The following is a 22,287-nucleotide window of genomic DNA, read 5'->3' on the forward strand; positions in this document are numbered from 1 at the left end:
GAGAGAGAGAGAGGCAGCACATTTTGATCTTAAACATTGTGGCCTTTTCCCTTAATTTTGGATGCTACTTGAGATGGAAACAGCCAATCCAGAGATGGAGTAACCTTCAGAAAGATCGGGGTACAATATTTTATTATTGTAATGGGGGTAAATACAGTAAACCCCCCCCCCAGTGCAAAGTCTAACTTTTTTCTTGCCTACCTGGGGAGCTCCTATCAATTAGCACATTTTACTTATTTTATCTGAACAGGCACATTGATATAATATCCTTATTTTCTAACTCCTCCAACAGACTGTGGGAAGAGAATGCATTCTTTTACCAAATAATTTCAACTTACTGTGAAATCAGTTGAAAAAGACCCAGTTTAATCTGGCATCCACAATTTGTTCTTGCGTAATGTATTGGTGCAAATTTTGATTTACAAGTAAAATTTCTTCTAAATAAAATTAAAGTAGCATGGACAAAATTACTGCATGTAGCCTTTGTTGATTTTAAATCTACATTTGATTCCATTTTGAGAAAAATCATTATGAGGAACCTGAAAATACAGTTTTTCTCATTCAGCAATTGTATGAAATGTGCTAACCATCCTCTTCAGAAAATTCTTGCAGGGCTGTTATTTTGACCTCCACCGTCTTTAAGTAGCACCGCCACTCCTCGACAGCTCATCTGACCTTCTCCTGCTTGCACCTGCCTCAATCGGTGGGCCCTACTTCTCCTAATGCTGAGGATATGGATATTATCTCACAAAGCTTTGTTGGCCTTAGAGAGTCTCTTGTTTCTGCTAAAAATCTTTAAAGGGGACCATTGAGAGCATCCAATTCAGAGTTTCAGATATCTGGATAAAAGTGACAAAATTAGTGGACAAGAGGAATGCTGTGGATATAATTTACTTGGACTTCAGTAAGGCATTTGATAAATCACAACCTACTACTTGATAGAAAAAATGTGGGTTAGACAGCATCACCACCAGATGGGATTTGTAGCTGGCTGACCGGCCGGACTCAGCGTGTGGTCCTCAATGGAACTGCATCTACATGGAGGGAAGTGTGTAGCAGGGTGCCCCAGGGCTCTGTTCTGGCCCCAGTGCTCTTCAACATCTTCATCAATGATTTGGACGAGGGGATAGATGGGGAACTCATTGAATTTGCAGACGACACCAAGCTGGCAGGAATAGCCAACACTCTAGAAGACAGGCTTAAGATACAGAAGGATCTGGACAGACTGGAACACTGGGCGCTATCTAACAAAATGAAATTCAATGGTGAAAAAAGTAAGGTTCTACATTTAGGCAAGAAAAACCAAACATACATAGGTGGTACCTTGCTCAATAGTAGCAACTGTGAGAGGGATCTCGGAGTCCTAATGGACAATCCCTTAAATATGAGCCAGTAGTGTGCTGCAGCTGCCAAAAAAAACAACACAGTCCTAGGCTGCATTAACAGAGGGATAGAATCAAGATCACGTGAAGTATTAATACCACTTTACAATGCCTTTGTAAGGCCACACTTGGAATACTGCATCCAGTTTTGGTCACCATGATGTAAAAAAGATGTTGAGAGTCTAGAAAGAGTACAAAGAAGAGCAACAAAGATGATTAGGGGACTGGAGGCTAAAACATATAAAGAACGGTTGCTGGAATTGGGTATGTTTAGTTTAATGAAGGATGAGGAGGGACATAATAGCAGTGTTCTAATAACTCAGGGGTTGCCACAAATAGGGAATCAAGCTATTCTTCACAGGGCCTGAATGCAGGACAAGAAGCAACGGATGGAAACTACTCAAGGAGAGAAGCAACCTAGAACTAAGAAGCAAGTTACTAACAGTGAGAACAATTAACCAGTGGAACAACCTGCCTCCAGAAGCTGTGAATGCTCCAACACTGGAAGTTTTTAAGAAGAGACTGGACAGCCATTTGTCTGAAATGGTGTAGGGTTTCCTGCCTGAGCAGGGGGTTGGACTAGATGACCTACATGATCCCTTCCAACTTTATTATTATTAAATTAGCCCTAGATTCAGCCATGGCACACTTGCTCCAATTAGGCAATGACCACTAATGATGATGATCATTAAAGGCAATTTATTGGAGTATTATAACAAAGAGGTTTCCTTATTGAAAAGAGGGATTCCAGGACACAGAATCGAGTTTCATTTTACACACCATACAGTAGAAAAAATACAAAAGACTTGATTGGATGGAAGAAATCCTCCTGTTCAGTTACGTAGAGACATGGACAGTAACATCCCATATAAAGGATAATTGACATGAGCATTGCATTAAAACAACGTTCGTATGGGAAAAGGCATCACGAGTCACATTATGTTGTGAAAATTTTAGCCAGATAAAACCTTTAGCATGTACAATTGAAAAAGTCTTTTATTATTCAGCCTGACAAAGTCCCTTACTTGGCAGTTATTTACCCTTATTATCTTCTTTACTCAACCCTCTTATTGGAATTACATGATTATCATTCTGTTGCTTTCTATGTACACTGAGAGCTTGTGCGTTTGAGACAAATTCTTTGTCTGTTTATTCACACTTGGCCAAATTAAGTATACAATTCAATTCAATTCCTGAGATATACACTGTGACTGAAGGTCATCTCACACTCAGGCATATTTATCATTTTTCTCCCACATGAATTTTTTGATGTCGATGTAGGCCTCTATGCTCAGTAAAGCTCTTTGCACACTCGGCATTTATGTTTTTTTTCCTGTGAATTTTTTGATGTGAATAAAGGCTTCCCTTTGAACAGAAATGCTTGCCACAGTCCAGACATTTATGTGGTTTTTCTCCTGAATGGATCCTCTGGTGCATGTAAAGGCTTCCCCTCATACTGAAGCTCTTTCAACACTCCTGGCATTGATATGGTTTGTCTCCCAAGTGGATCCTTTGATGCATGTAAAGGTTTCCTCTCCGATTGAAGCTCTTCCCACACTCCAGGCATTTATGTGGTTTTTCTCCAGTGTGAATCATTTCATGTCTATATAGGGTTCCACTCCTATTGAAGCACTTTCCGCATTCCAGGCACTTATATGGTTTCTCTCCAGTGTGAATTCTTTGATGTTGATGGAAGCTTGTACTGTCAGTAAAGCTCTTTCCACACTCGAGGCATTTGTAGGGTTTTTCTCCTGTGTGGATTCTGCAATGAGTAACAAGACTTCCACTCTGACTGAAGCTCTTTCCACATTCCAGGCATTTATATCGTTTCTCTCCAGTGTGGATTCTTAGATGGTTTTCAAGAATTTCATTTGTTTTGAAGTATTTTTCACATTCCCTACATTTATACGGTTTTTTAAAGTGTAGCCTTTGATGCACATAAAGATTTCCCTGCTTATTGAAGCACTTTCCACACTCCTGGCATTTAAATGGTTTTTCTCCTGTGTGGATTCTTAGATGGTTTTCAAAAAGTGTTTTTGTTTTGAAAGATTTTTCACATTCTGTGCACCGATATTTCTTTTCTCCCTCATGGATACTTTGGTGATTCATCAGGTTCCCCGTTTGATTGGATGTATTTCCATACTTCAGGCATTTATCTAGTGTCTCTCCTGAATGAATTCTTTGATGTCTTTTAAGGCTTCTTTTCTGACTGAAGCACTTTCCACACTCCGGGCATTTAAATGGTTTCTCTCCTGTGTGGATTCTTAGATGGTTTTGAAAATCTGTATTTGTTTTGAAAGATTTTTCACATTCTGTGCATTGATATTTCTTTTCTCCCTTATGGAGTCTTTGGGGATTTCTCAGGTTCCCCGTTTGATTGAATGTATTTCCATACTTCAGGAATTTATCTGGTGTCTCTCCTGAATGGATTCTTTGATGTTTTTTAAGGCTTCCCTTCTGACTGAAGCTCTTTCCACACTCTGGGCATTTAAATGGTTTCTCTCCTGTGTGGACTCTTAGATGGATTTCCAAATAGTGTTTTTTTTTGAAGGATTTTTCACATTCTGTGCATTGATATTTCTTTTTTCCCTCATGGATTCTCTGGTAGTTCCTCAGCTCCTCTGTTTGATTGAATGTCGTCTCATACTTCAGGAATTCATCTGGTGTCTCTCCTGAATGGATTCTTTGATGTCTATTAAGGCTTCTGTTCTGACGGAAGCGCTTTCCACACTCCAGGCATTTAAATGGTTTCTCTCCTGTGTGGATTTTTTGATGTGTATAAAGGTTATCCCTCCTATTGAATCTCTTTCCACACTCCAGGCATTTATACTGTTTTTCTCCTGAATGGATTCTTTGATGTCTATAAAGTTTTTCACTCACACCGAAGCTTTTGCCACACTCCAGGCATTTATATGCTTTCTCTCCTGAGTGGATCCTTTGATGTGTATAAAGATTGTTCCTATGACAGAAACTCTTTCCACACTCCAGGCATTTATGCGGTTTTTCTCCAGTGTGGATCCTTTGATGTATTTTAAGATCTCCATTTCTTTTGAAGGATTTTCCACATTCCGGGCACTGATATTCCTCTCCTCCCTCCTGGATTCTCTGGGGATTCCCGAGTCTTCCGCCTGTCCCGAAGGATCCTCCGCCCTCCAGGCCCGTCTCGGAGTTTCCGCCCGTTTCCTGCTCCCCGCTTCTCCCTCCAGGCGGCCTCCTTTCCCGGAGTCCCCCTCGGCTGATCCCTTTGGCAGCGGCGCGTCGTCCAGGCCGTTCCCCGCCGTCTCCCAGGGAAGCTGCGTCGGGACCGGGCAGGGCTGCTCCGCGGGGCCTCTTCTCTGGCGGCGCTCCTTTCCTCTGGCGAAGGAAGAGGAAAGGCCGGTTACCGCTTCGTCCCCTTGCCCGGAGGGGAGTCCCACGCCCGCCCCCCCCCCCGGGGAGGAAGGCCGAAGCCTCCGCCTGTCACTGACCAGGCCTCCCTCAATCCCTATAGGGGTCCCTTCCCCGGAAGTGACCCTTCCGGACTGCGACTCCCAGCGTCCCTTGCGCCAAACCTGCATCCCGGCTCCTCTCTCGCCGATTCAGGAAGCTCACTCGTTGCCCGTTTTGTTTCCAGAAGCGAAAGCTACATACTCTTCTCCCCGGAAGCCCCGCCTGTTCCTCTGGAGGGACCGCCCCCAGGGAGGCCCGCTGCCAATCGCCGCCATCGCCAGAGCCACCAATCGGCGCCCTCTTTCCTTGACTCAGCCAGATGGCGCCTGCGCAGTGGCGATGGGTGCCTTCGTCCCGGCGCGCAGGGGGGGGGAGAGGCTCCCCTTGAATTTTGGGGTCCGCTCTCCCCCCCCCCGCCCGCCGCATCTAGGCAGGCGGAGCTGAGGGGCCTCCTGGTGCTGCGTCTCTGCCCCTCCCTCTCTCCTCACCCGGGGGGGGTGTCTCTCCCTAGGCCGGGCGGGGGGGCAGTTTGGGGGAGGCGCTTCCTCCTCCCTTCGCCCTCCTGGGGGGCTCCGGCCAGGCTCCCCCCGTGACGTCCAGTTCGAGGGGCCTCCTCTCTGCCTCTCCTGGGTCCCCCAAATCCCGTCCCCCCCCGCCCCCTTTCCTTCTCCGGGGACCCTTTGAAAAATTGCAGCGTGGCGGGAATCCCCTCTAGGACCCCCCCTTAATTAATTAATTAATACTTAATTAATACTTAATACTGCTGGAGGAGAAAGCCCCACCCATTTTGATGGGCAGCCCCCGAAACTGGCTCGTTATCACAGCAAGACCAGATGAAGGCGTCGCCGGGAACAATGTGTTTGTTTTCCAGTTGTGTGTTTTTGGTTGTCTTGTTCCCTGCTTCGCTCTGCATTGACAAGTGTTTGGAATTGATTCTTGCCTTCGAGACTCTGGACTTTTCTTGCCTCGTGAGTTCTCTTTGGTTTGGATTTAATCCTAACCCTAAATAAAAATAACTTTTAAGTTTGTCTGGTGGAGGTATTTTGTTTGAGCAATTTCCAATTGTTTTGTGGACTAGATCAGGGGTAATCAACCTTGGCTCTTTTATGACTCGTGGACTTCAACTCCCAGTTGAAGTCCACGAGTTGACTGGGAGTTGAAGTCCATTCAACTTCTGGGAGTTGAAGTCCACGAGTCATAAAAGAACCAAGGTTGACTATTCCTGAATTAGATAGATAACCTTTATTGTCATTTTTTTTATTGTGAGCACACTGGCACATATTAAAAATGAAATTCTGTTGCCCGTTCTCAAAAGCGTACATAGACAACACATAAACATGCTATATACAACATAAATACTGTATGTATGTATACTGTATGTATACTGTATGTATAAGATTATATTATTTGTATAAGATTAGCTCATTGCTCTGTGGATTAAGCTTGGCCTGCTCATGGCTGGACTTAATTGGGACAGATCTGAGTTTTGGTGAAGGGAATTGCTGGAGCATATTAATAAACTCACTAAACCAGTTACGTGTGTGTGTGTGTGAGAGAGAGCAGTGCAGCACATTTTGATCTTAAACGCTGTGACCTCTTTCCTTAATCTTTGATCCTACTTGAGATGGAAACAGCCAATCCAGAGCTGGAGTAACCTTCAGAAAGATTGGGGGTGTATGTTATCATTGTAACGGGGTGGTTCAGTAACCTCCTCCACTGAAAGATTACTTTTTCTTGCCTTCCTGAGCTCATATCAATTACCATATTTTACCTATTTTATCTGAACTGGCACATTGATATCATGTCCTTATTTTCTAACTCCTCCAACTGGTTGTGAGAGAATGCATTTTTTTATTGCAGCAACTTAGTCCCCCAAGTGATCAAATTCTGTTGTTTCCATGGCTGTTCAGAGACTTTTGGTAGTTTTGCCATCTGAATTCTCTTCCTCCAGATATGACGTGTTTTATCTATCCCCAGAGGGATGAAGGGATGAGCAAAAACCATGTGATTTATTTTCTTGCATCTGGCATTAGGAAGTGAGCAGAATGCTAGGCTTTGAAATCAGGACATTAGCTGCTGGGCCAGCCCTTGGAAACAGCCTCACCTCCACCCCAAGATCTCCAAGAGGAGAAATGGCAGCCTTTGAATCCATCTCAGAAAGTATCTCAGGACCCACCCATTCTTGAAACTTGGCTATTACAACAGAATAGAATAACAAGAGTTGGAAGATTTAATAGTTGAACAGCTTGAAATAATGCACTTGAAATAATGCATTCAATTCTGGGGGGTTGAGGGGCTGAAGCACAGGGGCTAGGTGGGCGACCTCTGTGGGCCTGGGTGAGTGGGTGGGAGGGCAACAGCTTCTCCTTTATCATTTTCTGCCTGTGTTTTCAGGCAAAGAGCCTTGACTCTGGGGTCCAGAGCAGATGGGTGAGACAAGCAGAAGGGAGTAGCTGGTCTAATCAGATCCTATCTAATGTAAGGACCCACTTCAATCTACATCTTAAGAAAGCTGGCTGAGGAATTCTGGGAGTTGAAGTCCACAAGTCTTAAAGTTGCCAACATTGAGGACCCCTGTCATAGAGGGAGCTGAGCTGAGACATAGGGATGTTGGAACACAACACAAAACAGCATGGCAACACAAAGAGAACGGGATGGCCAGTTGACCAGGAGCTGCAGCAAATGAATCTTAGTGGAGCTTCCCTCGAAAGAGGCAGTCTACATCCAAAGAGCTAGGCCTGGGTTAAAAGCAAATGATGGTTTAAGTTAGTACAACGTGCAAGCTGGCTAGAAAAAACCTCCAAATGGAGCCCAGCAAGCTGGCAGTGTGAACGTGTCTTTGCTGGGGCCCCCAGCAGAGAAGGAGCCACAGACCCCGCCCCAATCCTCATGTGGCGGGTGGCAAAGAAGATCCACTAGGGGGCCGCCCTGCCTGGCGTGCCTCCCACCACCACCCCGGCTCGATCCGGGGCCTCCGAGGAAGGGGGCCGACGTCTCCGGGGCTCCGTGGGTCAGGGCCGGCCTCCCTGTGCGGACCGCCTCGGCCAGCAACGGCTCGGCGTGGGGTCCAAGCGGAGTGCCAGGAGGGCCCCGGAATCCGAGCCGTGGGCCCGGCCTCCTTCCGACTCCCCCGGAAGGGGAGGGGAAGGTCCACCCGGGGCCCGAATCCCGCCTGCCTTTCTCCCCCGCCCGGGTCCTTCCCCGCTGCGGGGATCACGGAGGCCTCTCTGGCCTTCAGTTCCCCCTCAGTCGGAGCAGCGGGACCCGCCTAGATCGCTTCACTCCGAGTGCGGAAGCCTCCGCTGTGGCCTCACCGCTTTCGCTTTCGTTCGCGCCAAATCGCCTCAGCTGACAGGCAGGGCCCGCGAACCAATCAGCGAAGGCGGGGACTGGGCCGAAAGGAAGGAAGTTCCGCCCCCGCTTCCGGCATCTGACGGGCGGCGGAAGGAGCTTCCCCGCTACGGTGACGGAAGTGCCCGTCAGCAGGTGAATCCCAGGGGATGCTGGGAGTCGCGGCAGGATGGGTCGCCCGAGGCCTGGTCTCGCTTTAGATCGGAAGCCGGAAACATGACAGGCGGAGGCTTCGGCCTACCTACTTGGCCCGCCTCTCCTCCTCCCCCTTCGCCCCTGCAGGAGGACGGACGTGCCGCCCGAGAGGAGAGGAGGCCCCGCGGAGCAGCCCCGGGAGGAGACGGCGGGGGAGGCCCGGAAAGGATGAGCCGAAGGGGAGTCCGGGAAAGGAGGCCGCCTGGAGGGAGAAGCGGGGAGCAGGAAACGGGCGGAGACCCCGAGACGGGCCTGGAGGGCGGAGGGTCCTTCGGGACAGGCGGAAGACTCGGGAATCCCCAGAGAATCCAGCAGGGAGGAGAGAAATGTCAGTGCCCGGAATGCGGAAAATCCTTCAAATCAAATGAAGCTGTTAAAATGCATCTAAGTATCCACACAGGAGAAAAACCATTTAAATGCCTCGAGTGTGGAAAGAGCTTCACTCAGAGGGGAAACCTTTATAAACATCAAAGGATCCACTCAGGAGAGAAACAGCATAAATAGCTGGAGCGTGAAAGAGCTTCAGTGAGAGGAGCAACCTTTCTGTACATTGAAGAATTCACTGTGTGGCAAGAAGATGGAATGTAGAAGTTATAGGACTCTTGTTCATATGCTTAATAAAATTGTTAGCCTGCAAGCTGTGTTAGAAATAATTACAAATCAAGGGCATTTAGAAAAAGATAATGCTGTTTTGCTTCCCTATACTATGCTTGTGCAGGGACCTCCATTAGGCCGAAGCGAGAAGTACATGTACAGAAAGATAAAACAAAATGAATTGGTTAAAATAATACCACAAAAGAAACTTTTGTGAAACTTTCCTTTTTACATGTTGCTGCCTGTGTGTGTGGAGGAAATACACCCAGTTTTGGAAACCTGGACAGCTGCTATGGACACAGGCTGGTTTGGAGAGATCTTTGGTGACTGGCGAAGGGAAAATGTTCTGGTTATGTTAGCATTTAGAGGTCTTTTGGTTTTGCTATCTTTGATTCCTGTTATCAGTGTTTCACCGTGCAAACATTTTCAGCTCCTCTGCTAGCATCTTTGAATGTAGCAATCTTAAGCCTGGTCTGTGCGTTGTCACCCCCTCTTTGCTGCCTTTCCAGACGTTTCTGTTCCTCCTCCAGCAACTGGCCAGTGAAATAACTCATGGTTATGTCCTTCTCTTGCACGGATTCTAAACTGGTCACTAGAACGTCCCATGAATTGTCCAATGAACAGAGCACCACATATGCCTTGTGTGCCTCAGTGAAAGTCATTCCTCTTTCTTCTAACTCTAGGAATGACTTTCTCATGTACAAATGTTTTAGACATGCTCTCTCTGGGTTCCAATTTTTTCTTATATAGCTTTCTTGTCAGCATTATTTGCTGCTCACAGTCTCTCTCACGTATGTATACACTGCGCAAAGCTTCCCAGCACTTTTTCACAGATTGCAGACTGCTCACGTGTATCAGCTGACTACCCTCTAAGTTTAGAATTATGCTGCCCAATTCCTTCTCATTCTTTTTCTGGTCCCCTTTGCAGGTACATCTCCATTTTTAGACACCAGAAGAATTAGTTGGTCTCATTCAGCCAAGACACAGCGAAACCTCCTCCCATTACGCTGATGGAGGCCATGTTGCCTGCTTCTTCAAACCACCACAAACTACAACAAACCACAAGCCTCAACTCCCCTGGCTCTGGTACAAGCTCTCACTGGGTTTCTCTTCTCTCTGGGGCCATAACCTGTCAGAGCGTGCAAACATTGCGTGAGGTAACCCAAGAGTAAACACAGTAAAGAGAAACTTGTATCAAATGATGGTTTACCTTACACTATAATATCATACACCAGGGTCAAATATATATATACACGTGCTAATACAGCAGGATCCAGCAAACAGCAGGAGATGGAAGAGAGAAAGACATTCCAGCAAAGCCTTCCCTTTATACTCAGGCTCTTAAAGGGAGACAGACCCTGCTGAGTCCATTGCATCATACACCTTTCATTAAAATTACATTACATAATGTAATGTAATTTTGAGTCCGCAAGGAGAAGGGCGGGATACAAATTGAATAAAATAAAAAAAAATAAATAAGCTGTTCAACTATTAAATCAATACCTTGATAGTTGTGTTTTTTTATTAAAAAGGGGAAAAGTATAAATAGAACGCTGAGGGCATCCAAATGACAACTTCAGAATTTTAAATATCTGGGACAGTCCTACATGCTAGACGCATTTGGAAAACCCCCATTGATTACATGAAAGAATTAGCACAGAGGAGTCTTTCATGGTCAAGGCAAGGAATGTGTCTCCTGCAGCACTGAAAGTATGTCCCACATATTTTGCAGCCACATTGTTCCAATGATGGAGTGAATATCTTTGTGATAGTAACAGTGAATGGAATTGAATACACTTGCACTCATAGGTTTGCGCATCCTTTGCAGAATTTGCAAGAATGTGGATTATTTTGTAAGAAATATCGGACAAAACACTTAAAAAAATGTAGTGTGGTTCAAATTAAACTATTATGTCTCACAAGTTAGGACATTAAACCTTCATGATACAAGAAATAGTAAAATGGTTGTTCCCAAGACTGCATACCCTTAAACGTTTGGGCTAATAATACTGTATACACTCACAGATCGAATGGCAATAAAGAGTAAGTATCCACATCTCTTCCTTATTGGATCATAATTAGTTCTGTGATAAATATTTAAGGAGGTTCTTAGCACTAGAGCAGGGGTGTCAAATTCATAATGTCACATGATGTGCCGTGACGTATCGTGGCTTTTTTGTCATTGCTGGCAATGGGGTGCGTGTGGTTTTGCTATGACACATCTGGCTCAGTGGCTGGCAGTTTGACACCCCTGCACTAGAGAAACCGTTGTGCTTGTCATCTGGGGCTACACTGAGTTTGCTGGCTACATTTGGCGGTATATTAGCCACGATTAATCCATTTCTGCTTCTCTCCCATGTGGGTTATTGGGTGGTTTTTGAGCTGCCTGTAAGGTCTTGTCTCAGCTAGTCTCTCAAGAAAGCAGAACTCTCGAATCAGGTAGCATTTCAAAAGGAACTTTTATTGAGAAATAATGATTACAGAGAAAGCAGGCAGGATCTAAAATTCCCGCGTGAAAACATTAGGTTAAACACACACTTTTCAAAACCCCTCCCAACCGCCCAGTTTACAGGGAGCCAATCCAGAGGTGCAAAGGTGTTACGAGAACTCCGAACTGAGAAGGTAATAAGAAGTTGTTCCCAGGTGCTGCGATCCTCTGGAGCTGAGACAAAACAGATGGTCCCAGGTTCATCCCTCCCTTCTTCCATTCCCAGGAAGATACATCAAACGAAAAGAGGAACAAAGTAAAATGGATACATCACAGAACACACACACACCCCGCCAGAATGGCAGTGTCCCAATAGGGATCTACCTGACACTGCCATTTGTTCTGAAGGATTCAGTACACTCTGTGCATTTATAGTGTAGAGTTTGAGTGTAAAGTTTATAATTTTTATTGAAACCTATTTTGACTGAAACACTCCATGAATCTTTAGGGGTTTTCTCCCAGGTGAATTCTTTGACAACTTCTAAGATTGCTGATTGTTGTGAAGAATTCTCCACACTGAAGGCACTGATATGGTTTTTCTCCTGTGTGGAAACTTTTGATGGTTATGGTACTGTTCACCCATAGTAAAGCTCTTTCCACATTTCTAGACATTTGTATGGTTTTTCTCCAGTGTGGATTCTTTAATGTCGATATAGGTGTCCACTCAGAATAAAGCTCTTTCCACACTCCAGGCTTTTATATGGCTTTTCTCCTGAATGGATCCTTTCATGTGTATAAAGCCTTGCCCGCCCACTGAAGCGCTTTCCACACTCCAGGCATTTATGCGGTTTATCTCCTGAGTGGATCCTTTGATGTACATAAAGGTATCTAGTCTGACTAAAGCCCTTTCCACACTCCAGGCATTTATGCGGTTTATCTCCTGAGTGGATCCTTTGATGTACATAAAGGTATCTAGTCTGACTAAAGCCCTTTCCACACTCCAGGCATTTATGCGGTTTCTCTCCTGTGTGGATCCTTTGATGTGCATAAAGGTTTCCCCTCTGACTGAAGCTCTTTCCACAGTCCAGACATTTATGGGGTTTCTCTCCTGTGTGGATTCTCAGATGCTTTTTAAGATGATCATTTTTTCTGAGGGATTTTCCACACTCCGGGTATTTAAAAGGTTTCTCTCCTGAGTGGATCCTTTGATGTCTATAAAGGGTGCCCCTCCGATTGAAGCACTTTCCACACTCCAGGCATTTATGTGGGTTTTTCTCCAGTGTGGATTTTTAGATGCCTTTCAAGATCTCCATTTCTTTTGAAGGATTTTCCACATTCCGGGCACTGATATTTCTCTCCTCCCTCCTGGATTCTCTGGGGATTCCCGGGTCTTCCGCCTCTTCTGAAGGACCCTCCGCCCTCCAGGCCCGTCTCGGGGTCTCCGCCCGTTTCCTGCTCCCCGCTTCTCCCTCCAGGCGGCCTCCTTTCCCGGAGTCCCCCTCGGCTCATGGGCTGCTCCGCGGGACCTCCTCTTTTCTCGGGCAGCGCCTCCTTCCTTTCACCGCCGGGCTCGCCCGTCCTCCTGCAGGGGCGAAGGGGGAGAAGGAGAGGCGGTCACGGCTTCGTCCCTTCCCCGGAGGGGAGTTTCAGCCCCGCCCACCGTCCCGGGCAGGAAGGCCGAAGCCTCGGCCTCTCAGTGAGACTTTCCGGGCAGGCCTCCCTCCCAGCGCCCGTCCCGCCAGACCAGGCCACCCCCTCCCTCCCGGGGCTCCACCCCTCCCTCCCTTTCTTCTCCGCAAGAGAGCCTCTCGGACTGCCATTCCCAGCATCCCTTGCGCCCTACCTGGGTCCGAGCCCATCCGCGGCCGAATCAATTAGGGCGCCTCAGTTCTATTCGTTTCCGGAAATGGAGGCGGGACTTCGCGGCGAGGCAGGCTGTTACTGGCTGCTCTTCCTCTTTCCTTTGAATGGACCGCCCCGAAGAGTCCTCCTGCCAATCATCGCAAAAGCGAACCAATCGGCGTCCTGCTTCCTTCCATCCATCAGCTATACGGCACCTGCGCAGTAGCGAAGGTTCTGTTCGACAAGAGGGTGGGGTGAATGGCTCCCTTTGACTTCGGGGGGGTCCCGTCTTCTCCCCCCCCCCGCATCCAGGCCGGCAGAGCAGATGAACCATCCTCAAGTCAAACCCAACAGCCCGTGTCTTCACAAGCACCTTAGAGGCATTTTCTGAACAGCAATACAGACTGAGCTGGTTCTTTTTAATTTTCCAGTGCTAGACAGCATCTCTTGCATTTCCTGGTGGTCCCCCATCCAAGTGCCAACTAACACTAACAAACCTCACTTCCCAGGTCAGCCAACAATGTCCAGGGCCAGACTGAGAGTCCCCCGGCTCACTGTCTGGGCGAGTCCCTGCATTAAGCCTCAATGACAAGGGAAGATCTCACATTTACACAGCCTGTTCAGTTTAGCTAGTCTTACGCTGGGTTAAGTTGGCCTCCAAAGAGCCAGGGGACTGGGTATAGACAGTCAGGAATGGGGAAGCAAGTTGTGTGAACACGGCCTCGGGTCACGCTGGGTCCTCCTTTAGGTTGTTCTAGGCCAGAGGTGAAGAAAAGGGGTATCCCTTTTATAACTTGTGGACTTCAACTCCCAGAACTCCAGAGCCCGCATGGACCACAAATCATAAAAGGGCCATCAGCGATCTCCGTTCCTTCCTTCCCTTTTCCAGCTGAACGCCTGCAGCCTCGCTCTGTTCCGCCTCCGAGAAAGATGGCGCTGGGAGCCTCCCTCACTTCCGCTTCTGTCCGGCATACATGGTGCCCTCCACAGTATTTCCACTTGTAGGTTTCTTCCGTTGTGGCCGGTGAAGGCCGCGCCACTGACCTCCCAGGCATCCCTCCAGCTCCGGCCCCCACGACCCATGTGTCCTTTGCACACCTGCCGAGGAACCGCCCGCGAGAGCCGCTCTGAGGGGCCCCAGTGCCCTCTTTACTGCGGGACGTGCCATGGCCTTTCCCGGCCCTAAAGATGAAGTAGAGCTGAGCAGCAAGTCCCCCACCGGCCAACAGGGGGCAATAAAGGACGGGTCTTGACTCCACCTGCCTGTCCTCAGGAGCGTTGCAGCCCAGAGATGCTCTACCCGGGGTTTCCTTTGGAGGGCAGCTCTTCCTCCCAAGGAGGGGGGCCCGGTCTGGCCCTAGAGTGCACAACAACCTGCCCAGGTAGGCTGGCGAAGGCACTGCAGAGGCTGATTGGCAAGAAAGTTTGGAGTTTATAGTTTGGATATAGATAGTATCTCACGAAGTTTTGCTGGCCTTAGAAAGTCTCTTGTGTCTGCTAAAAAGCCTTGAAGACAAGGGGACCATTGAGAGCATCCAAGAGTTTCATACATCTGGGGATGGCCTTACGTGGTGCTGACATTTGGAAAACCTATATAGATTATATCAAAAATGAGATGGAGGAGCTCTTTCACAGCCACAAAAAAGAGGCTAAATTAGCCTTAGATTCAGCCACGTCACACTTACTTCAACTAGGCACCAAGTGGGATGATCATTTAAAGGCAATTTATTAGTCTATTATAGCAAAGAGATTTCCCTCAATGAAAAGAGGGAATCCAGGACACAGAATCTGGTTTCATTTTATACGCCTTATAATAGAAAAAGTACAAAACAAGACTTGGTTGGATGGAAGAAATCATCCTCCTCAGTTACGCCAGAGACATGGACAGTAACATCCCATAATATTAAGCATAACCATTGAAATGTACATTGCATTAAAAGGAGAACGTTGATATGGGGAAAAGTGTCATGAGTCAAATGAGGCTGTTATTAAAAGGTACAAGTTCAAACACAGAGTTTCAGTTCGGCATTTAACACAATCATTCCCCAGCATCTAGTAGACAAACTGGGCCTTTTAGGCTTAAACGCTCCTTGTGTAACTGGATTCTTGATTTTCTTACCAAAGGCTGCAATATCTGCAATTTGGAACAAATACCTCTAATACCATTTTCTGAAGCACAGGTTCTCCTCAGGGCTGCGTCCCAACTCCGCTGCTGTTCACCCTGTTGACCCATGACTGTTGTGCTAGGTTTGCCACCACCCATATTGTGAAGCTCGCAGATGATACAACAGTAGCGGGCCTTATTCATGATGACAATGATGGAGCTTTCCGGAAGGAGGTTGAAGAGTTGGTGAACTGGTGTAAGGAAAACAGCCTAGTTTTAAATACCAGAAAAACCATAGAAATCATTGTCGATTTCAGAAAAGGCAGGCACAGCCACACTTCTCTGTGCATTAATGATTCACCTGTGGGGATGGTTACAGCATCAAATTCCTGGGTGTGCAGCTAATGAGTAAAATTACATAGCCCTTGAAAAAGTGTGTAAAATTATTCAAATTCAGCTATTTGACATCACAGAAGAGCACAATCATTAAACAGAGTGTAGCAATAAAGGGAATAATAAAATGGTGCTGTACATAAGTTTACTTAGTCCTGAATGTTTGGGCTGAGAATACAATATATACTCATGTTGACACACAAAGGTTGAGATGGCAATGAAGGGTAAGAGTTCGCACCTGTCTTACTGAGCTGTACTTAGGTCTATGATAAACAATCAAGTAGCTTCTCAGTGCAGTATTGCAGGCAGACTGTCCACAGTCTGGAGTTTGATTCTGACAGCGCTCAAGCCTTGACTCAGCCATCCATCCTTCTGAGGATGATAAAAGGAGGACCCAGATTGTTGGCGGCAATATGCAAATAATGTTTACCTTGGAAATCTCCCAGAGTGTGCTGTAATGCACTATGGGGCGGAATATCAGCCTAAATGCTATTGTTATTTCAGTGGCACCGTTGTGACTGCAGGCATATTTAGCGTTTTTTCCCCCATGTGAATTCTTTGATGTCGATAGAGATGTCCACAAACAATAAAGCTCTTTCCACACTCAATGTATTTGTATTGTTTTTCTCCCGAGTGGATTGATGCTGATAAAGACTTCCTTCCCACAGAAACCCTTTCCACGCTCCAGGCATTTATATGGTTTCTCTGTTGAATGGAGTCTTTGATGTCCGTAAAGGTTTCCCCTCTCATTGAAGCTCTTTCCACACTCCGGGCATTTATGCGGTTTCTCTCCTGAGTGGATCCTTTTATGTTCATAAATGTTTCCGTGATGACGGAACCTCTTTCCACACTCCAGGCATTCATACGGTTTCTCTCCTGAATGGATTCTTTGATGTGTATAAAGGCTTCTCCTCTCAATGAAGCTCTTTCCACACTCCAGGCATTTAAATGGTTTCTCTCCTGAGTGGATTCTTAGATGGTTTACAAGAACTGTATTTGTTTCGAAAGATTTTCCACATTCTTCGCATTCATATTTCTCTCCTCCCTCCTGGATTTTCTGGGGATTCCGGAGTCTCCCGCCTGTCCCGAAGGAGTCTCCGCCCGTTTCCTGCTCCCCGCTTCTCCCTCCAGGCGGCCTCCTTTCCCGGAGTCCCCTTCGGCTCATCCCTTCCGGGCCTTCCCCGCCGTCTCCTCCCGGGGCTGCTCCGCGGGGCCTCCTCTCCTCTCGGGCGGCGCCTCCTTCCTTCCTCCGCCGGGCTCGCCCGTCCTCCTGCAGGGGCGAAGGGAGAGGAGAGGCGGGTCAGAGTTTCGTCCCTTCCCCGGAGGGGAGTCCCTGCCCCGCCCACCCATCTGGGTAGGAAAGTGGAGGCGGGACTTCCCTGCGAGGTCTGTTCCTGGCTGCTCTTCCTCTTTCCTTTGAATGGACCCGCCTCTAGCAGTCCTCCTGCCAATCGCTGCCCTGCCCAGAGCGCCCAATCTACGTCCGCTTCCCCCGATCCATCATCATATGGCGCCTCTCAGTCAGACTTTCCGGGCAGGCCTCCCTCCCAGCGCCCGTCCCGCCAGACCAGGCCTCGGGCTCCCCCCTCCTTCCCGGGGTTCCCTTCTCCGCAAGAGAGACCCTCGGACTGCGACTCCCAGCATCCCCTGCGCCCTACCTGGATTGCGAGCCAGCCCGCGGTCGGATCAACTAGGCGCCAAAGTTGTATTCGTTTCCGGAAGTGGAGGCGGGACTTCGCTGTGAGCCCTTTCCCTGTAGCTCTTCCTCTTTCCTTTGAATGGACCCGCCCCGATGAGTCCTCCTGCCAATCGCTGCCCTCCCCAAAGCGACCAGTCGGCGTCCTTCTTCCTTCCAACCATGAGCCACATGGCGCCTGCGCAGTAGTGAAGGTTCTTTCTCGGCAAGGGGGTGGGGTGAGGGGTTTCCCTTGAAGTCTTCTCCCCCCCTCGCCCCCCCGCATCCAGGCCGGCGGAGCTGAGGGTCTCCCGGGGCTGCGTCTCCGCCCCTCCCTCCCTCCCCATACTGGGGGTCTCTCCCTAGGCAGGGCGGGGGGGAGTTGGGGGGGCGCTTCCTCCCTCCTCCCTCCTGGGGGGCTCCGGCCAGGCTCCCCCCGCGGCCCCCAGGCAGCCCCTCTCCCGGGGAGGGGTCGGAGGAGGTGAGGAGAAGGGCGGGGGGAGGTGAGAGCAGCCTTCCCCGAAGAGGAGGGGTCCCAGCTCTTCCCCGAAGCCCCCCCTGAAGCCGGAGGGAGACTGGCCGGGGAAGGAAGGAGGAATCTCCTGACAGGGAGAAGTGTTAACCGGTGGAACTACCTGCCTCCAGAAGCTGTGAATGCTCCAACACCGGACGGGTCTTGACTCCACCTGCCGGTCCTCGGGAGCGCTGCAGCCCAGAGATGCTCTACCCGGGGTTTCCTTTGGAGGGCAGCTCTTCCTCCCAAGGAGGCGGGGCCCGGTCTGGCCCTAGATTAGAGTGCACAACAACCTGCCCAGGTAGGCTGGCGAAGGCACTGCAGAGGCTGATTGGCAAGAAAGTTTGGAGTTTATAGTTCAGCAACATCTTGTTTCCGTTCACACAACACAATTCCCTCCATGGGAGCTAATACCCACATTCACACGTGCTAAGTGTGGCAGTGTTGAGAAGGGCTGGATTTCCGGGGCTTTGCCTGTCCTAATCCAGCCTTCCTTACTTCATCTATCTGAGGATGGCCTTACATGGTGCTGACCTTTGGAAAACCCATTTAGATTATATGAATGAGATGGAGGAGCTCTTTCACACCCACAACGGAGGCCAAATTAGCCCCAGATTCAGCCACGTCACACTTGCTCCAAATAGGCACCGAGTGGGATGATCGTTTAAAGGCAATTTATTAGTCTATTATAGCAAAGAGATTTCCCTCAATGAAAAGAGGGAATCCAGAACACAGAATCGGGTTTCATTTTATACGCCATATAGTAGAAAAAATACAAAACAAGACTTGATTGGATGGAAGAAATCATCCTCCTCAGTTACGCCAGAGACATGGACAATAACATCCCATAATATTAAGCATAACCATTGAAATGTGCATTGCATTAAAAGGAGAACACTGATATGGGAAAAAGTGTCACAAGTCAAATGAGGCTGTTATTAAAAGGTACAATTTCAGCCACAGAGTTTCAATTCGGCATTTAACACAATCATTCCCCAGCGTCTAGTAGACAAACTGGGCCTTTTAGGCTTAAACGCTCTTTGTGTAACTGGATTCTTGATTTTCTTACCAAGAGGATGCAATATGTGCAATTTGGAACAAATACCTCTAATACCATTTTCTTGAGCACAGGTTCTCCTCAGGGCTGCGTCCGAAGTCCACTGCTGTTCACCCATGACTGTTTTTTTTTGTGTTTTTTTTCCCATTTTTTTTTTATTATTTTTCATCATAAAAAGCAAACACAAACAGAATAAAACAAGTACAATCCCCCACCCACCCCCCGGACTTCCCAAACCTAGTCCCAGGATAATATTCATATATATATAAGTAAACAAATACTAATATCTCTAACTCCCCAAATATCTTAATCTACATAAAAAATAATAAAAATAACCAAAATCTAAAAACCTAAGTTATATTCTACCAATCTATACTTCTTTTGAATATAAACAATCCATCTTCTCCATATTGATAAAAATTGTTCATTTGAATGATTTTTCAAATAAGCCGAGATCTTTGCCATTTCAGCAAGATTCGAAACTTTCAATCTCCAGTCTTCCATTGTAGGTAGAGTTGGGCTCTTCCAATTTTGGGCTATCAACAAACGAGCAGCAGTTAAACAATAAAGCAACAAATTTGTCTCTTTTGCATCTAAATCCTGCACAATACCTAGAACAAACAGCTGTGGGAGAAAAATAATCCTTTTTTAAAAAATTTGCTGTAAGTTCCACCATAAATGTATCCAAAAGACCTTAATAACCTTACAAGTCCACCACATATGAAAAAAAGTTGCATCTACATGTCCACACCTCCAACACTTGGATTCATAATTCACGTAGATACGAGACATAGTTGAAGGATCCAAGTGCCATCTATAAAACATTTTATAAAAATTCTCACGTAAATTTTGAGCTTGTGTGAATTTCACATTTTTCACCCAAATTGATTCCCAAGTATCCATAGGTATTGTTTCTCCTATATTTTGAGCCCATTTAATCATACAGTCTTTAACTAATTCAGTTTCTGAGTCCAATTCTAATAAAACATTGTAAATCCTTTTAATATGTCCTTTGCCACCATCTCTTACTTGCTTCAAAAAATTCCCATCTTCCATAGCAAAAATAGTCTATCAATTCTATCTATCTTGAATTTGTCCATACAAAAGCCAGGAAAAACCTGGAATATTCTGCTTCAAAACTTCTAGGGATTTTAAACACCAATTACCACCACCACTCTGGTATAACAAGTCCCTGTATGTAGGTCCCTCCATCGGCACTCCTCTAGTTATAGTTTGAAGAATATGTGATGGTATCACCCAAAGTGGTAGCTTGACATCAAACTTGAAAAAATATTTCTGCCAAACTCTTAACAAAGCAATCCTTATTATATGATTTCTAAAAGTTTTATCAACTTTTTTCTGCATAAAAAGATAAGCGTGCCACCCAAAGTACAAGTCCCATCCTTCGACATTCAAAATCCCTTTGTTGGACAAATTAATCCAGTCAGTCATCCACGTTAATGCACAAGAATCATAATAAAGTGTCAAACCCATGACTGTTGTGCTAGGTTTGCCACCACCCATATTGTGAAGTTCGCAGATGATACAAAAGTAGCGGGCCTTATTCATGATGACAATGAGGGAGCTTTCCGCAAGGAGGTTGAGGGGTTATTGAACTGGTGTAAGGAAAACAGCATAGTTTTAAATACCGGAAAAACCATAGAAATTATTGTCGATTTCAGAAAAGGCAGGCACAGCCACACTTCTCTGTGCATTAATGATTCACCTGTGGAGATGGTTACCAGCATCAAATTCCTGGGTGTGCAGCTAATGAGTAAAATTACATACCCCTTGAAAAAGTGTTTAAAATTATTCAAATTCCACTATTTGGCATTACAGAAGAGCACAATCATTAAACCGAGTATAGCAATAAAGTGAATAATGAAATGGTGCTGTACATAAGTTTACTTACTCCTGAATGTTTGGGCTGAGAATACAGTATTCACTCATGTTGACAAAGGTTGAGATGGCAATGAAGTGTAAGAGTTCACACCTGTCTTACTGAGCTGTAGTTAGGTCTGTGATAAATATTCAAGTAGCTTCTCAGTGCAGTATTGCAGGCAGACTGTCCACAGTCTGGAGTTTGATTCTGACAGCGCTCAAGCCTTGACTCAGCCATCCATCCTTCTGAGGATGGTAAAAGGAGGATCCAAATTGCTGGCACCAATATGCAAATAATGTTTACCTTGGAAATCTCCCAGAATTCGTTGTAAAGCACTATGGGGCGGCATATTAGCCTAAATGCTATTGTTATTTCAGTGGTACCGTTGTGACTGAAGGTTTTTCCACACTCAGGCATATTTAGCATTTTTCCCCGATGTGAATTCTTTGATGTCGATAGAGGTGTCCACAAACAATAAAGCTCTTTCCATACTCAAGGTATTTGTATTGTTTTTCTCCCGAGTGGACTGATACTGATAAAGACTTCACTTCCCACAGAAACTCTTTCCACGCTCCACGCATTTATATGGTTTCTCTCCCGAATGGAGACTTTGATGTCTATAAAGGTTTCCCCTCCGACTACAGCTACTTCCACACTCAGACATTTATATGCTTTTTCTCCTCTATGAATGCTTTGATGTTTACGGAGACCTTGACTTACAGTAAAGCTCTTTCCACACTGGAGGCATTTACAGGTAGTCCCCTAGGTACGAGAGTTCATTTAGCCAGTTTTCACAAAAACAAATTAATTAAATTTATTCAGGAAGGGTACTTACATTAGAAATTCAGAATTGCGACTAAAAAGGTCTGTCTAGCCATGTGACATGGTTTCAGTCTCTGCTACCGTGGCGGCCATTTTTATCTCTCCGACTTTCCTTGGCTGTTCGGGGCTACGAGAAGCTGGCAGGGTTTGGGGTTTTTTTTGTCCCTGGCCAAACAAGTGCCGAGCCAGCTCCGGTTTTTGCTTTTGCTAGCTGAAGATGGTTGAGCTAGCTAGCAGCAGTTATTTTTTAAAAAAGGTAACTGCAGTGGTTCCAAGCTAAATTGGCATTTATAAGGTTTCTCTGCTTGTGTGGATTCTTTGATGTGTATAAAGGTTTCCCCTCACACTGAAGCTCTTTCCACACTCCAGGCATTTATGCAGTTTTTCTCCTAAGTGGATTCTTTGATGTCTATAAAGGTGTCCCCTCTGATTGAAGCTCTTTCCACACTCCAGGCATTTAAATGGTTTCTCTCCTGAGTGGATCCTTTGATGTTTATAAAGGTTGCTCCTGTGACTGAAACTCCTTCCACACTCCAGGCATTTATGCGGTTTCTCTCCTGAGTGGATCCTTTGATGTATATAAAGGTGTTCCCTCCGATTGAAGCTCTTTCCACACTCC

The 22,287-nt window shown here is 46.6% G+C and overlaps 1 protein-coding gene and 2 pseudogenes across 1 annotated transcript in view; all 3 read right to left on the minus strand.

Annotated features, from left to right (window-relative positions):
- The window catches only part of LOC107295702 (zinc finger protein 492-like), a gene marked incomplete at its 3' end in the record, with an annotated part of 6,880 nt that extends 4,261 nt beyond the window's left edge, over window positions 1-2,619 (minus strand). Inside the window, exon 1 of the mRNA XM_029285903.1 lies at window positions 2,587-2,619. Coding sequence (XP_029141736.1) covers window positions 2,587-2,619 — 33 coding nt within the window. The remainder of the gene's footprint in view (window positions 1-2,586) is intronic.
- On the minus strand, window positions 2,586-4,403 carry LOC107295703 (annotated as a pseudogene).
- Window positions 4,404-11,883: 7,480 nt separating this feature from the next.
- LOC107295704 overlaps window positions 11,884-22,287 on the minus strand; it is an 11,341-nt pseudogene continuing 937 nt past the window's right edge.

The sequence above is a fragment of the Protobothrops mucrosquamatus genome, unplaced genomic scaffold (genome assembly GCF_001527695.2).
Source record: "Protobothrops mucrosquamatus isolate PMUCROS unplaced genomic scaffold, P.Mucros_1.0 scaffold2450, whole genome shotgun sequence".
Classification (NCBI taxonomy): domain Eukaryota; kingdom Metazoa; phylum Chordata; class Lepidosauria; order Squamata; family Viperidae; genus Protobothrops; species Protobothrops mucrosquamatus.